The 17,330-nt window shown below is 39.5% G+C and overlaps 1 protein-coding gene, 1 long non-coding RNA gene and 1 pseudogene across 7 annotated transcripts in view; 2 read left to right on the forward strand and 1 right to left on the reverse strand.

Moving 5' to 3' along the window:
* Positions 1–3,533: 3,533 nt before the first annotated feature.
* On the reverse strand, positions 3,534–4,390 carry LOC110214902 (uncharacterized). Its single transcript, XR_002326384.1, has 2 exons — positions 4,301–4,390; positions 3,534–3,797 (listed from the first exon to the last, which is right to left on the reverse strand). It is a non-coding gene; the product is annotated as an uncharacterized LOC110214902 (long non-coding RNA).
* The window catches only part of JAM2 (junctional adhesion molecule 2), a 112,725-nt gene continuing 99,393 nt past the window's right edge, over positions 3,999–17,330 (forward strand). For 3 of the 6 annotated variants that reach the window (XM_078146515.1, XM_020996031.2, XM_020996032.2), the window contains exon 1: positions 4,002–4,470. In XM_078146515.1, coding sequence (XP_078002641.1) covers positions 4,404–4,470 — 67 coding nt within the window. In that variant the 5' untranslated portion in view covers positions 4,002–4,403. Of the gene's footprint in view, positions 4,471–17,330 lie in introns of all 6 variants that reach the window. The other 3 variants (XM_078146514.1, XM_078146516.1, XM_020996030.2) reach the window with 3 other exon arrangements.
* Positions 4,891–13,382, forward strand: LOC144454208 (protein SGT1 homolog pseudogene; annotated as a pseudogene).

Consider the following 17,330-nt stretch of genomic DNA (forward strand, 5'->3'; position numbering starts at 1 on the left):
CTTGTTAGTTATTTGACCAAGCCAGCAGTTTTTAAAAAGTTAAATAGTTCTTTTCCCCATTCACACACAAATAAAAGGAAAAGGAACCATTTGTACAATAAAATATTTATAGCAGATCTTCTTGTGGCAGCAAAGAATTGGGAACTAAGAGGATGTTCATCAATTGGGGAATGGCTGAACAATTTCTACTATATGAAATGTGATGGTATACTGTTGTGCTGTAAGAAATAATGAAGGGAGGAAGCTAGGTGGATACTTACTAGCTATGTGACCCAAATTGCCTTAAAAAAAATAATAATGAAGGGCATGGCTTCAGGAAACATGGGAAGACTTATATGAACTGATGTATAGTGAAATGAGTAGAACCAGGAGAACAGTCTACACAGTAACAACAGTATTAGAAAGATAACCAACTGTGAAAGATTTAGTAACAGATCAAAACACTGATCGACTAAAACTCCAATAAGCTTTTGTACCTCCTTTTCCATTGGCCAATTCTACTTTTTAGGGAGCTGTTTTTGTCAGTGAATTTTCATACATCTTTTTCTATTTTTTGTGCTTCCTTTGGCAACCTATTGACTCTTTTTTCCATGATTTTCTTGCATCACTCTCATTTTTCCCCCAATTCTACCGCACTTTGATTTTTAAAATCCATTTTGAGCTCTTTCGGGAGTTCTTTTTGGGCCTGAGACCAATACACGTTTTTCCTTGAGGCTTCACGTGTAGCCTTTTTGACATTGTTGTCCTCTTCTGACTTCGTGTTTGCTCTTCCCTTTGACAATTGTAACTTTTGTTCGTCGATCATTTTTCCAGCCTATTTTGTGACTTTTAACTTTATGTTAAAGTTGGGTTCTGCTCCTGGAGTGGAGGGAGGACTGTCTCAAGATTCTTGCATGGAGGGGGGGGGGAATCAAATGATGGTGGGGGGGACGAGACTTTGCTGCTGGCCTGCACCAGGGGCATGGTGTCTTGCTGTTGACTTGCCCGGACACTGCCTGTGCTCTGCTTTTTGCCCGAGTGAGACAGACCTTTTCTGACAACCTTCTAAGTTACCTTGGGCTGGAAAATTGTTTCTCCCCGTCCTTTTGTTGGTTCTGCCACTCTAGAATTTATTTGGAGGTGAATTTGGGAAAGTTCAGGTGAGGTGCTGCCTTACTCTGCCATCTTGGCTAGGCCCCAACAAGATACCTCAATTCAATTCACCACAGTTCTAAAGGACTCATGTAGTAACATGCTGTCCAACTCCATTTAGAGAACTGATAGACTAAGTACAGATTGAAGTATAATTTTTTCCTTCATTTTTCTTGCCTCTTTTTTTAAGAGCATAACTAATGTGAAAAATTTAAAAAATAATAATTAGTACCAATACTATATAATCTCCAAAACTTTTAAATAAAATCCTGAAAATAGATTATAGTAATTTAGCCAAGAAATGATTCATCAAGTCTTTGTGACATTAATATTAAAGATTTCAACAAAAAAAAAATTAGAACAGAAGCAGATCATAAACCTTTCACAAGATATGTGTTCTCAAGTAGACAAGAGGCCAAAGGATATGAGCAAGCACTTCTCAAAAGAATTATAAACTATTAACAACCCACAATATGAAGGAATGCTCCAAATCAATAATAATGAGAAAAATGAAAATCAAAACAACTCCAAGGTTTTACCTTACACTCTGTAAATTGCCAAAAATGACAAAAGATGGGAATAGTCTACACAGGAAGACTTGTACAAATACAGGAACACTGGAGATGTCTTGGTAAAATTGTCCATTAGCATAACTCCCTTAGAAATGAAATAACTAATATGTCCATTCCCTTTGACCCAGAGGTTCCCCTACTAGGCTAAAAGACGTGTATTCAAGTTCTACCTCTCAGGCTAGCTTCCTATATATTGTGTCAAATCACTGCTCAGTTGTTCAATTTCTCTTCCTTAACTACACACACATGTGTGTGTGTGTATACACACATATATGTATATATGTGTATGTACACATGCACACATGTACATATATACAGACAGTTTGCTCCATAACTAGTAATTAAAATCAAAGTATGAAATAAGATTTAATACTGCTTAGAGTTGACCGAGGGAAAAGTGGATGAGAAATGAGCTGGTGGCAGCAATATTAAAATGGGAATCTAAAGGAAGCATAGTTGCAGCAGAAAATGCCTAGATTTGGGGCTCACATCCTGGCTTGCTACTTAATACCTAAGTGATCTTTGACAAGTTTTGTGGTCTCAATTTCCTCATCTGGTAAATGAAAGTATTGAACTAACATGACCAGCTTTGACTTTTATGAAAAAGTGTTCTTATTAATATTTCAAGAAATCTTAACCTTGAAGATCTCCGTGCTTCACTAAACTGCCCTTCACCAGAAAAAAAAGATTTTATGACAATTTTTGTATTTCATTCTTCTGTTCTCCTATGTTTTCTTTCTGCTTTCTTTTCTCCTGGCGCCCCTCTTCCATTGCTCCTTTCATCAATTGCTTCTTCTCATTAATATGCACTGAGTCTCTCACACACATTTAACAAAACATCAGGAAGTCTTGTATTTCATGGCGAACGGCCTGTTGCCCAGTGAACCAGTTGGATTTTGCTATGTCAGCTACTTAACCTAGTCTACTTTTACCAAATTAAAAGTCTTTAACCATGCCTCTGCCCTTCAACCCCATCCCCCATTTAAACAATTGCAACTTTATTGCCAAGAACCTTGAAAATAATATATCTTATTAGAGAATGACTGAACAAATTGTGCCAAGTGAATGTAAAATGTACTATGATTGTACCAATAAAATAAAAATATGAAGTATACAAAGAAATACAGCAAAACATGGAATGATGCACAGTAAAGAAAGAAAAGTTTAAAGTTATATTCACACTGTTACTCTCTAAATAATAATGACAATAAATGTGGAGGGAAGATTTTCAAAAGGGACATAGAAATAAGAAGGATGGATTTATTAAAAATTAATATAGACTTAAAAACAAACTAAATGAATTGCACATTTTATTATGAAATTATTTGTTTTGTTCTTGCTTGTATATTTGAGTATTTGGTCCTTGTGTTCATAATTAACCCCCAAAATAAAAAGCAAATTAAAAAGACATAAAATACTAGCCTTTCAGGCTCTATCCTCCTAAGAACTTACCTTTTTTTTATACGTTGGTTCTGAGAGAAAAAAACAAGATCAATAGTACAAAGTATGGATTTGCATATATTTTAAAACATACAATTACATTTGGAAAGGGTTTCCTTTTAAAAATACAATGTCAAGCCAAATCTTTGACAAAGGGCAACAGTAATAATTTTAAATTTTAATAAAACTGCATATACTTAACTGGAATATGATAAATGCTTGACACTGTATGTACAAAGATTAGCTTTGCACATACATAGTGTCAAACACTGAAGTCTGAATAACTAAAGATCCGAAGTTCAAACTGCTCTTAGAGAAAACTAACCCCATTGAATGTGGAAAGTGGGAATATTACTGCCTGAGAAATAATCACACCAACGAGAAAAAAAATCAGCATCCCCTATTTTATTGCCTTATTTTTCCGTCTGAAATGAGCAAAGAATCACTTTGGACTCCATATGAGATTTCTTTGATAGAGGGAATTCCTTCAGTCAATGAGGCTGGCAATTTATAATATTAGAAAATTGCTAGAGCACTAGAAGATGAAGCAGATTTTTGCTCAAGGTCACACAATGCTTGATGTAGATGCCAGAAAGCCGTGCTTGAATACAGGTTTTCCTGCCTTCCAAGGACTGCTTCACATCTCTTCTGACACTAGAACAAAAAGGAAAGGGGAGGGGGGAAAAAAAACCCAAACCCTGGCAGCTGCACCGATATTTCCCCCAAACCTTCCTCTCCGGGCTGGATTCTGAAGTGGAAAATTTTATCCACTGTCAAAGAAAAAGGTTCTAACTGAGGAAATTCCCTTCCTCTGCTAACAGCCTCCTTGCCCTCTCTCTGTGACTTCTCCGCCCCCGGGACAGCTGACTGCGCTTACAATGCTTGACACCAGGCCAGACAGCCAAGTGCTCCAGGTCTTTTCCTTGCAGCTACTCGAATGCGTCTGGTTCTCTTTTTAGTGACTGACTGCGGACGTCTTCTTCCACCCCCATCAGCACCTCCCCTGCCCTTCCAGACTCTGAATGTGGTTCAGAAAAGGGGAAACGGTCCCACAGACCTAGGGCTACAGGAAAGAACCCGCCTCTAGTAATTTACTTTAAAAAAAAAAAGCCTACGAGGGCTAAAGTCTTTCCCCACACCCTTCTCCTCCCCCTCACCCTTCCTTCCCCTCCTCCTCCTCCATCTTCTTTGAGCTGCTGAGATTCTCCTACGTCCAGCCTCTACGCTGATCCGGAGGAGAAAAGAGCTGTTCTCTGGAAGATGGCGAGAAGGAGCCGCCACCGCTTTCTCCTCCTGCTGCTGAGCTACCTGGGGGTAGCCCTGGGCTGTAAGTCGTATAGGTTACCACTGCTTTTCTCCTATAGGATCTACACTACTCCAAATATCTTTCTGCGGACAGACTTGGCTCTGTACCCGCAGCTCTCCAGAGCTCTCTGTCTGTGGTACCCTTCAGGGCAGGATGAGGAAGCTCTGCTGGTTTGAGTCCCTTTGGAGTGGAGCATCTGGCTTTCTACTGGGCAATCCAGAAACTGGTTGTTTGCAGGATGGAGGGAAAGTGAAATGTGAAGAATTTGTTTTTGGTTGTATTTTATTTTTAAATTTACTGGAGAAACCTTCCTATTTTTTGATTTGTAGTTAGAGAAAACTAGTGGATCTTATCTTCTTTCTTGTTAAGTTGTACTTGTTTAGTTTGGGAAGGAAGGAAATTGGCTAGAGTTTAAAACTGGCCAGTTGATAAGTCTGAATAATGCCAGGAGATGTTAGAAGTAATGGCTTCTGGAAAAGTAACAGGAAAATTTTTTCACACATATGGAGAGGCTGTATTTCCTTTATTACATATATAGGTATTACATCTCTATATACATTGTGTGTGTGTGTGTGTATACATACATATATATATATATATATATAGAAGAACAGTTCATTTTATAGGATGAAGAAATTGAGGTCCAATGGTTAAGTAACTTGCCAAAGATCAAAAATGACAGAGGTGCTGTTGGAACCCCTGCTCACCACTCCAAATCTCAGGGTTTTTCTTTTTTTATAGCTTTACAGCACTGCCACTTAACAATGAACTCTTTTGCCCAGTTCTCCCTGGTACCAAAGAAGAAAACTAACTAATACATTGGCCATGTCATATCTTACCTGTGGGCTACCCCCTTTTCTGCAGAAAGGAGAAACATACGCTTCATGTCCAGTGCTCTGAAGTCGATATGGGACCCTGCACTGATCAGTTTTCATGTCTTCCCATGTTGTTTTCTTTTGCATTCTTGCGTTCGTTGTGTAAAAAGAGGTTGTATTTATTTTTCCTGGTAACGGGGACAGTAGAATTTTGAAGTGAAAGAAGTCGTTAAGATCCCAAGACTGTACAAATAGGAAATTGCAGAGATAGAATTTGAAACTAGGTCCTCTAACTCTTTCCTCTATATCACCTGTCCCAACTGTCATGAAAATCTGCAAGGCGCTTGTCAATTAGTCATTAAATAAGTACTTATTAGTAAGCACTAAATAATGCTTATTGAGAGACTGTCAGGCACTGTGTTAAACATTGAAAATATGAAGAAAAATTTAAAAACAGTCCTTGCACTGGTAGAGAGACAATATATACATAAATCATATCTAGAAGATAAATATAGAATAGATAGAGGGGCAAGCTAAGAGGTACCTAATGGAACAGAAAGGCCTCCTATAGGAGGTGGCTCAACAAGGCAGAGTAAAGGAGGAAAAGCATGACAGACACCTGAGACAGCCGTAAAGGTACAGAGAAGGTAAGAGTGTCCTTTGTAAGCAACAATACCACAGAGTATGTAGAGGGGAAGTATTCAGTCAGTCAATAAACTTTTATTAAGCTCCTACTGAGTGCCAAGCACTTGTGTTAGCTCTGGGGCATACAAATAAAAACAAAGACTGTACCAGCCCTTAATCAAATTGGTGAAGACGGTGTACAAATGGAAGCTGAAATGAAGAGGGGAAAGGGTCAGGGTAGGGGTTATTGTGGCTAGTTGAGGGCATGACCTCTTGAGATCTCTATTCTCCTTCCTCTTTCCCTAGTGGGTGGAGGACACAAAACAAAACAAAGTTGGGAGAACAAAGTCTTCTTGGTTGAGAGTAATTCTAGAGGATTTTAGTCCAAGAGTGAAGGTCCCAGTTCCATGTGACTTTCTTTTTTCTGCATAGCTTAAAAAAATAAAATAAAATGCAAATTGCAAATGTAATTCATAAGGTGCTTTGAGCCCCCCAGGGATTCTGTTGATTGCCTAAAGAGGTTGGTGATCTCCCAGCCAGTTGAATCTATCCACCAGTTTTCCTTCTCTCTGTTTCAGACTTTAAATAGCAAAACCCAAACTCCAGATGTCACTAAAATTATCTTAATTGAACCATTTTTAGAAAAAGTAAATGTAAAACTTTCAAATATTAAAAAAAAACCCTTAGTGATTAACCTTGTCACCCATTGTTTCAGGCTATTAATAGGAAAACAATGTAGTAGCTTTAGCTTTGTCCCAGAGACTTTTCCAAAAAGCCAGAATTGAGTTCTCTCCTCTGGATTCTCTTCATAAAGGTAGCTAGTGCTGTTAGCCAGGAAAAGAAAAAGGCTTCAGACACTTAGAGGCTTCCAAGTCTCCTGGGAAGAAGAGTCCTCCATCTATCTGCTGCTGCAGCCGCTCCCTGCTCCCCATTTTCTCTCTTCAGCTTTCCTCTTATCCCTCTCCAGAGCAATTTTTAAATGTTTGTTATACTTGAAGACCCAATCTCAAGTCCTGACCTGGACATAAAGTTCTCAATTCTTGCCTTGGAAGAAATACATATCCCAGGGTCTCTAGTAATTTGTGCTTCTTCAGAGGCAGTTAATCAGTCTTGCCGGAAAAGCATATTAATATTAAAAGCCTGTAAAGATTGGAAGGAACCAGGTTGTGAAGGGCTTTAAGTGACAAATAGGAGTTTATATTAAATCATAGAGGTGACAGGGAAGCATTGGCATTTATTGAATATGCAAGATGACTTGGTCAGACTTATGCTTTAGAAAAAATCACTTTGGCAGCAATGTGATGATGGTTTGGAGTAGAAAGAGCCTTGAGGTAGGTTTCCATTGCAATAATCTAGGTGAGAAATGATGAAGAACTGAACTAGTAGGTGGTGGCTATGTGTACAGAGAAATGGACAAATGGAGGACATCTACTTTAAAATATTCAATAAGCAGTTGGTGATATGAGACTAGGAGTCTAGGCTAAATAGCTTTGAGAATTATTTGATAAGTGAGCCCATTACAGTTGATCAGATTGCCCAGCAAGAGAATAGAGAGAAAAATGAATTGGACCTAGGATAGAACCTTGCAGGACACCCCCAGTTAGCCTATGTGAGAGGGGAAGATGTTCCTGCAAATGAGACTCCAAAGGAGCATTCACACAGGTAGGAGAAGAAAATGCAGAGAAGAGGTGGCATTCAGGAGTAAAAGTGGTCAGTCATGTGAAATGCTGCAGAAAGGTCAAGAAGAGTGCCAACTGGAGAAAAAACATTAAATTTGGTAAGTAAGAGCTCTTCAGTAGAGACTTTTTGGGAAGAGAATAGTTCCATTTGAATAATGAGGCTGGAAGAGCTTGTCAGGAAGAGTTTGCAGTTGCTAGGCTAGAATTTCTGCACATATACATATAGGGAGACAGCCCAGGCATTTTCCTGGATCCTTGTATGGAGTTCTTTGTTCCGGTATTGATGATGATATCTCCTTGACAAATTATAAGTTTCCCTGCCCCAATGCTAAAACCTCTGCTTTAGCCATGGGTTGATGAGCATTTATATAGTGCATTAAGGTTTGCAAAGCACTTTCCAAATATCATCTCAGTTTGTCCTCGAAATCTACCCTGGGAGATAGATTGTATTATTATCCCCATTTCATAGGTGGGGAAATAAATGGAGGCAGACAGAAGTAAAGTGATTTGACACGGTCATACAGCTAGTAATTATTTGAGGCCACATTGGAACTCAGGTCTTCCTGAGTCCAAGGCCAACACCCTATCCACTGCATCAGCTGGCTGCATATTGCTAGGAATTCTGCTAAGTGCTAGGGATACAAATAAAAGCAAAAAAGAAAAACAATCCCTGTGCTTAAGGAGTTTATATTTTAACAGCAAAGACAATATATAAAAGGGAGCTGAATTGAAGTAATTTGGAAGATTTCAAAATGACTGAATAATAACAACAAATATCTGACTTAGAAATGCATATGTGTATATAAGTATACTTACTACCCATGTTCCTTAAAGCCTGACAGCCTCACCAGCCTCTGATAATTCTAGGAGCACCTGAATCCCAAATTGTGAGTAATTTGTACAAATATGTACAAATGTATATAATTTCTTAATTCAAAATTTTCTATACTATGTGTAAATACATCTTTAAAGTCAGGCAGTTGGACTAAGTAATTTCCAAGGTCCCTTCTAGTTCCCTTCACGTGAGTCTATGAAAGATTCTTAATTTTAGTTAACTATTGTAATTTTATTCAACCTATTCATCTTCTTTCAATATTCCCCATCCCTGGGTTTGCCTTCCTTCAGCATTGTGAAAACAATTTCCTTTGTCTTATCATTTCTTTATGTTGACATGCTTAGGAGGTTATAGGTTTATGGTATCCGCTGTTATTCATTATTGCTACATTATGGCTTCTAGACCAGGAACTTCTAAGACTAGAATGTCTTACCTCCAGGCAGAAGTAGGACCTGGACCTTCATCCATCTACAGTGATTAGTTAAGCATCTTCCACTTAGAGTCATTCCCCAGCTGTTTGTTATTGTTGTTGTCAATGTGTCTGACTCTTTGTGACTCCATTTGGGGTTTTCTTGGCAAAGAGAATGGAGTGGTTTATCATTTCCTTCTCCAGCTCATTTTATGGATGAGGTACTGAGGCAAACATATTTAAGTGACTTGGCCTGCATCACACAGCTAGTAAGTGTCTGAGGCCAGATTTGAACTCACAAAGATGAGACTTTCTGACTCTGGACCTGGCACTCTATCCACAGCCACCTAGCTGCCCATCTCCAGTGGTTGGCTAGCATTAATAAAAATAGCTAACACTGATATAGTACTTCAAGGTTTGCAACGTGCTTAATGAATATTATTTTATTTGATCTTCACAACTGTATGGTGCTATGAACCTTGGATGGGGAGGGGGTGGAGGAGTATGGCGGAATAGATCAAAGATATCTTAGACACAAGATCTTAAAATTCAACTCTTTCTATGTTACATATTATTTTTTAATTCCCATTTTTCAGAAGAGGAAAGTGAAACTGAAAGAGGTTAAGTGACTTACCTAGGGTCACACAACTAACAAGTGGGATTTGAATTCAGGTATTCCTGACTCCCAAGTCTGATGGTTTATCAACTACAGCATGCTTTCTGGCAACCTTGCTCTTCCAGTCTCAGTTATGCTGACTCTCTGGCTGCTTGAGAGTAACATCCCCTGACCCCAACTCCCCAGTTCCTGTTTCTCAGCCATATTCACTTCAAAACTACTCCAAAGTTCAGTTTTCAGCCAGCATTCTATTGTACTCTTGAGTCTTCATTCCCTAATTAATAAACTTCCCTTCATTCTAGATCTTCTCTCTTTCTTCTTTCATCTTCTGGCACTTGGAGAGTTCTGGCTTCCCCCAGATAATGTTGCATCCATGACCATCTTTTCCAGTGTCAATTGCACCTTCTTTCTTGACTTTCAAAACGGTGGTGCTAGAGAGCAAGTTAGAATTCTCCTTGTGCCCCATTACCACTTCCAGACTCTCCTTCTGCCATTCAGCAACCTCTCTTCCTTTGAGGCCCATTCTTTCAAAGTTCATCAACTAATCCACATCCTGGTGGCTTTTATCTATTAGCCCCCTGGACATTCCCCCTAGTTTCTCAATAAGTTCAGCAGCAGGCTCACAGTTTTCCTCTCTACCCCAGGTCTTTATTTCATCTGCCGTGATTAGCCAGACATCTTCCATCTAGACTCATTCCCCAGGAGTGAGCGAACATTCATAATAATAGATAATAGTGATGCACTACTTCAAGGTTTGCAAGGTACCTAATGCATATTGCTTCAATTGATCCTCACAACAACTCTATGATGCTGTGAACCCTAGATGGGGGTGGGGTGGACAGGTCTTCAATATAGATATTATAGTTTTTGGTGTATATCTTTGTTGAATATCCTTCCCTTGCTATGTGACTAAGTAAATCTTTTTGCTTGCTGTTCAGTGAGCTACATGTGTCTCATTTCATTCCAAAATCAAATTTAACCTACTGAATCAGGCCCAACCTGGAACACCTTACAAAATCCCAGCTCTGGATTACTCTCAACATCTTCCTCATCCGGTCCTCGTAACATGTTGCTGAATGAAGCTGGAGGAAATCAGCCATCTGTGCTGACTGGGTCTACTGCAAATTTGTTAGTTCATCTTGACTGGGCCTTTACTTCCATCTAGCTGATTCTTTAATCCGCTCATTACAATTGCTGTTCCCAGCTTTCTCTTTTCTTCTCAATAGCCCATAACCTCCTCTTCTATTTGCCCGTACCTTGCCCATAACCTCCTTTTCTATCTTTTCAGCTAAGAACTTCATATTATACTTAACTGAGAAAATGTAGGCCAATGCTGTGAGCATCCTCTTGTCCCCTTCTTCATCTCACAACCCCATTGACATCATCTCCTCAGCTATTTTCTTCTTTACTCCAGTCCAGGGGTGGTCTTCTCAGTCCTCCAGGTTCCAATTGGATTTGGTCAAAGATACACACTTGAGGACCTAGAGGGCCACATGTGGCCTTGAGGCCACAGGTTTCCCACCCCTGCTTCTAGTCTCTGATGAAAAGGCAGACTTTTTTCTTCTTGTAAGCAGCTGAAAGCACTAATGAGGAAGACAGGATAAGCTGGCAGTGGTCTTGGGTGGGAAGAGAAGGTTTGTTTTCTTTCAGCACTTCCTCCTCCCTTAAGGGAAGAGTTTTCTTTTCAACCCCAGCCCACCAAGAATGCTTCATGGCTGTGAGAAAATATAAGTATAATTACCCATGTTCCTTGAAACTTAACAGCCTCACCAGCCTCTGATTTAATGCTAGGAGCACCTGAATCCCAAATTCATATGCCTGGTTTGTATAAAGTACCATTCTTCCTACTTTGTCCTAACATTTCTAGGCCCCAATTCAGCCCCTGATGATCAATCCTTTCATTTCTCTATAAGAAGAAACACTTTCTCCCTTATTCTCTCTGTTTATAAGTTGTAAGTAACATAAATAATTGAGCATTTCTCTTTTATAAATTGTAAATAGCATGAACAGCTAAGCATTTCTAAGACCAAGTGGGATTTGTAGTAAGAAAATGAGATGTGAATAGAAAGTAATCCAAGAACTGACAAGCTTGGCACCTGGTTACCTGAAAGGGGATAATAAGGCTTTGCAACAGGATTTGAAGGACTCCTTCATCTGTTTCTTGGGCCAGTTCTCACTTTCCTAAGTTGTAAGGCTTGGGTTTGGGTGCCCCCACCTATTGGGACATATTTCAGCATGCAGCCTTCTTTCAGTTTTCTGCTTTCTGGTCTTCACTTCTTGCTTTTTCCCTCTCTAGTACTTCTTTTCAAAGAGAAGAGTGGGGCAAACATTGGGGTCCCCTCTGGCAAACTTCATTGTCCCAAAGGCAGGCTACTCCACATAGACCAATTCCCCTACATATGTCCTTGATCTTTGAACCTCCCATCTTCTCCAGCAGATTGCTCCAACCATCATCACCCTTTTCTCTTTAGTCTTCAGTCTTTCCTTATTTACTGGTTCCTTACTTCTGCTTACAAACACATACAAGCCTCCTTACCTTTTAAAAACTCTCACTCAGCTAACGATCTTTGCTTACTGTTGTCTGTCTCCTCATCCTTTATCAGCCAAAGTCCTTTAAAAAGTTGTCTCCACTTGTTGCTTCCATTTCCTCTTAGAATCACAGAATTTGGGTCAAGAGGAACCATTTAGTCCATCTATATATGTGTAACCAGCAGATGGCCTTGGGGATTGCAGTTTGACCAGGAAATCAGTTTGATATCCCTTCTAAAAGAGGAGAGAAGACCTCACCTACTTCTATCTGCCGGGCTTAACTTTAGGGCAGGGGTAGGGAACCTGTGGTCTCAAGGCCCTCTAGGTCCTCAAGTGTGGCCCTTTGACTGAATCCAAACTTCACAGAACAAATCCCCTTAATAAAAGAATTTGTTCTGTAAAACTTGGACTCAGTCAAAAGGTCACACCCAAGGGCCTAGGAGGCCACATGTGGCCTCAAGGCTGCAGGTTCCCCACCCCTGTTTTAGGCCTTCCTTTTTCTCTAGCTATACCCCTCACTTTCCCTTACTCTCTTTGGAGATCAAGAAGGAGGAGTGGTAATTTCCCATGCAGCCTAATTTAAAGCTTTTGGAGATATCAAACTATTAAAATTATTGCAGTTCGAGCTCCCAGTGAGATAGTACAATATATTCCCTAACAACTTTAGACGAGGGATGAGAATCCAGATTTGCAAAAATTTTGTGAGTATTCAAACAGCTTAAAGTCCCCTCTCCCCTTTCTGTACTCCCACTCTATAGCTAAGACAATTACTCAAAATTTGAAAGAACAGAAAGACACTTAACAATGCTCTGTAGGCAGCACCTGCCAGAAGTATGTCAGCATCAACAGGAGCAGATTGTTCTGACCCCCTTGGCAAAGTATCAGATCTTTGAGGACCCCAAATGGCCCCAGAAACGCTGATAAAAGCAGTGGAAGAGAAACTAGGTGATGTACAATGTTACTGCCAAAGAATTTAAGCTTTCGTTGTTCTGCAGAATTACTATAAAGCCATCCTAAAGGCAAAGAAGCCTCTTGAATTCAACTCAAATAATTTGACAGCCCTGCTAAGGAAAGGGATAGATGAATGCCATGAAAAAAAGCACTATGTTACTCCTCTAGATATTCTCACTGAAGGACAGAAATAAGATGATAGAGATATTACTTTCAGTATCTGGATTTTAAAGTGTCAAGAAACTAACAGTAAAGTAGCCTCAGGACCTGGAATGACAGAAAAACCACAAACTCAGCAATCAGAAGTTGTTTGACTGGTACCAATTAAGTAATCCTTAAACCTGTGATCCAAAATCTTCAGAAGAATGGCATAAATGTAGAGTTTTCAGATGAAGAGTTGTCTTCAGTGGTGAAATTTCTATTTGGAAAAGACTTCAGTTTAAAGCTTGCCCTTCTTAATCCTATAATACCTTAACAGTTAGAGGGAGATACAGTTTAAAGCAAATTATTCCAGCAGATCTATTCAGATAGTTCTGATGTGAAACATGCCATAAGTAAGTCATTTATGAAGTCTGGATACATAGTTCTGGGTACCAACTGGTCTGATGTAGGTAAAAAGAAAGTAAATGTTAATCCTCTTGGAGCAATAGAATGAAAAAAGTTCTAAATAAATCAATTTGCTATGAACAAAATAAAAATAAAGTTTAAAATTTTAAGTTAAAAAGAGTAACCAATGTATTTGTTAAGCAGAAGTAAAGCAGAAAGGAAAACAGAATGAAGAAATTCAGCAAGTCTCAGCAGCATCTTAGGTAAGGCATTGTCGAGAGTTCTTTCCAAGAAGATTCTCTATAAATGAATCAGTGAACAAGGAGAAAGGCCGCAGCAGTTCACACTTTTAGTCAGTTCCCTAAAATGATATTCTAGCTTCCCTGCTCCTGGAGTCTCCTGGAATCATAGATAGACTCTTCAAAACTTTCTCAGCTTTGGGGATTCTACCTCTAGTATAAATCTTACCATGGTCCAGTGTCTTCATTCTGGGAAAAAATAGTAACTACCAGAAGTCCATGCAACTGTTGATCTACCACAAAGCTACAGTCTTTATTGAGGTTCAGAATTTTTCAGTCTGTTGAAAAATCTGTTGCAGCATAATTGGCATATGGAATTATACAGAGTAGCATCAAAATACCTATCAGCACTTACCAGGGTAAAAATGATCAACCCAGTGTTACTAGTAATTACCTTGAGGATTCCATTCACAGAAAAAAAAAATATATATATATACATGCATGTATGCATGTGTGTATATATATATATATATATATATATATATATATGTGTGTGTGTATGTATATGTGTGTGTGTGTGTATCCACAGTTAAAGCAAAGACAACACAATTCAAAACATTATTTAGCAGGCTGTTTTATTGCCTACAGGTCTAACTTACATTGCAGGATTATTGTATGTGCAGATAGCAGAGAAATACATATACATCTGAGTAACACAAATATGCATACAAGCAAGCAAAATTAAAGTAATAATAACAGCCTACAAAATAAAATAGAATAGCAAAACTGTGTGCCTGTGACTAACTGCAAAACCAAGCGTAGTTGCCTGCTTAATGTATTGGCATTATATGGATGTTTCTAATACAAAGCAAATAAATATAAGAGAAAATTAATAAAATGGCACATACCCTCACATAAATGAACATATTTAATTGCATGCAAGGCACAGATTGCATGAGAAAATATTAGCATTATCATCTGGCTACATGTGTAACCATTTTACCAATTTCATTTGGGACATTGTTTTAAGTTGGTCTGGTCACTATAGTCTTTGTTCTTTTGAGACCTGCTGATATAACTCTCTGTACTTGTCCTACCTGGTGGATGGGCTTTTATCAAAATCCTCACCAGAAGTATAGCCCTTCCTTCTTTCCTGACCATCTGCATTCCGTGCCACCTAAATTCCAGGCTTCCATCTCTGACAGGAACTAGGGCTTTTAACTGTGATCTTGGATTCTGATTGGTGAGCATTCAACTTGACCTACGTTGGTCATATGCCACTTCCTGTTCATCTCCATGTCATGCCAATTATTCTCAAGTCTCCACCTCTAATGGGACCTCAGGGTCCCATCTCTATGAACCTTGGCTAAAATAGATGACCTTGAGGGGCAGCTAGGTGGTACAGTGGATAGAGCACTGGCCCTGGAGTCAGGAGGACCTGAGTTCAAATCTGTTCTCAGACCAGACACTAGACACTTACTAGCTGTGTGACCCTGGGCAAGTCACTTAACTCCAATTACCCCCCCCAAAAAAAGATAGATGACCTTGTATTGTCCTCATCCCAGACCTACACAGCATTGTCCACTTCTTTACTTCACTCCCTGCCCACTCTCCTGCCCCACTACCACCACAACCCCTCTCCAATTCTGTTTTTTAGTACTGAAATCAAATCAACACTACCATTCCTGGAAAGGCCATAGTAATAATTTACCCTATGTCTCCAATCGCTATTACCTTTGACTTCCCTGTCCAAAACACTCCTCCATGGCTACCACTTCCATATATGTTTTATCTTCCTTTATTGGACTGTAAGATCCTTACATGAAAAAAATGGATAGGTGAATAAATGAAAAGCATTCAAGTGCCTAGTATTTGGGATACAAAAATACAAGCAAGAAAGACAATGCCTGCACTCAGAGAGGTTACATTTTAAAAGGAAAGACAACACATGTAGAGTTGTGGGGGACAGGGAAAAGTGTTTTGGATAGACAAGTCAAAGTGAATGGTGATTGAAATCATAGAGCAACTTATTGAGGTGTCCTTTTGAGGAAAAATAGTGTGGATTTGATTACTGTTCTCAGAACTAGAGTTGGAAGAAGGGCATGGTACATACATATAGGCATGGCGTAAAGGTGATAGGAAGTGGAGGAATGGGCCTGAGACCAGGATGAGATTAGATAAATACCAATCAGAGCCTAGGGTCACAGGTGTGGGAGCTTGAACTCTAATAGGAATCACAGAATCTACAGTTGAAAAGGATCTCAGTAGTTATCTAGTCCAACAGTTAAATGAAAGGAATCCCTAATGCACCATATCTGACAAGTGGTCATACAGCCTCTGCTTGAAGACTTCCAAGAAGGGGAGCCCACCACTTCTTGAAGAAGCTGGGTCCACTTTGAGACAGCTCTAACCACGAGGAAAATTTGCCCAAATTGGTCTCTGTAGCTTCCACCCATTGTTTGGGTCTCCCTCTGGAGCCATGTAGAATAAGCCTGGCCCCTTGTCTATATGGCAGCCTTCAAATAACTGAAGACCCATGAAATCTTCTATTCTCTAAGCTAAATATGCCTACTTCCTTCAGCTTCATATGATATAGATTCATGGCCCTTTACTATCCTGGGTGCCTTCCTCTAGACACTCTCCAGTTTATCAGTGTGCTTCTTAAACTGTGGTGCCCGGAACTGAACATAGTAGCCCAGATGAAATCTAATGAACGTAGACTACAGTGGGATTATCACCCCCCTATTCCTGGAAGCTGCATTCCTCTTAACGCAGTCCAATATTATATTAGCTTTTTAGGCTGCACATCATATTACTGACTTATGTTAAACTTGCAGTCCAGTAAAATCCTGTATGTTTTTTCACAACAACTGTTATTTATCCCTCCCTCCCTCATCTTATACTTTTGAAGCGTTTTATTTGAAGAAGTATTTTAATTTTTTGTACCCAATCGAATTTCATCTTGCTACATTCAGTTTAGTAATTTAAGCTGTCAAGATCCTTTTGATTCTAGACTATCATCCACTGTGTTAGCTATGCCCCCAATTTGTTGTCATGTCAACAATCATTAATTAAGTACTTACTATTTATTCGGCACTGTGGGGAAACGCCAGAGAATACAAAGAAAGACAAAAATAAAAACAATTCAATCTTAAGGCACTCACAGTCTGAAGGGAGAGACAATGTACAGACAACCACGTACGGACAAAATATTAAAAGGATAAATTGGAAATAATATTGGGGAAGGCACTAGTAAGGGGGGAAAGGAAAGGTTTCCTGTAGAAGGTGGGATTTCGGCTGAGACTTGAAGGAAGCCAGGGAAGGCTGAAGGCAAAGATCAGGAGTGAGAGAATTCCACTCATGGAGGGCAGTGAAAATGCATGGAGTCCCGAGATAGTGCCATGTTCAAGGAACAGGAGGCTGTCAGCAGATTGCAGAGTGCGTGAGAGGGTGTGAGGTATAAGAAGACTGGAAAGGTAGGAAGAAGCCAGGTTTGGCTTCAGAAGCCAAACAGAATTTTATATTTGATCCTGAAAGGAATGCGGAGCCAATGGAATGTTTTGAAAGGGGAGTGCCATGGTCAGACCTATGCTTTAAGAAGATCAATTTGATAGCTGAGGGGAGAATGAACTGGAGGG

This window comes from Phascolarctos cinereus, unplaced genomic scaffold, assembly GCF_003287225.1.
Source record: "Phascolarctos cinereus isolate Bilbo 61053 unplaced genomic scaffold, phaCin_HiC Scaffold_726;HRSCAF=1367, whole genome shotgun sequence".
Lineage (NCBI taxonomy): Eukaryota > Metazoa > Chordata > Mammalia > Diprotodontia > Phascolarctidae > Phascolarctos > Phascolarctos cinereus.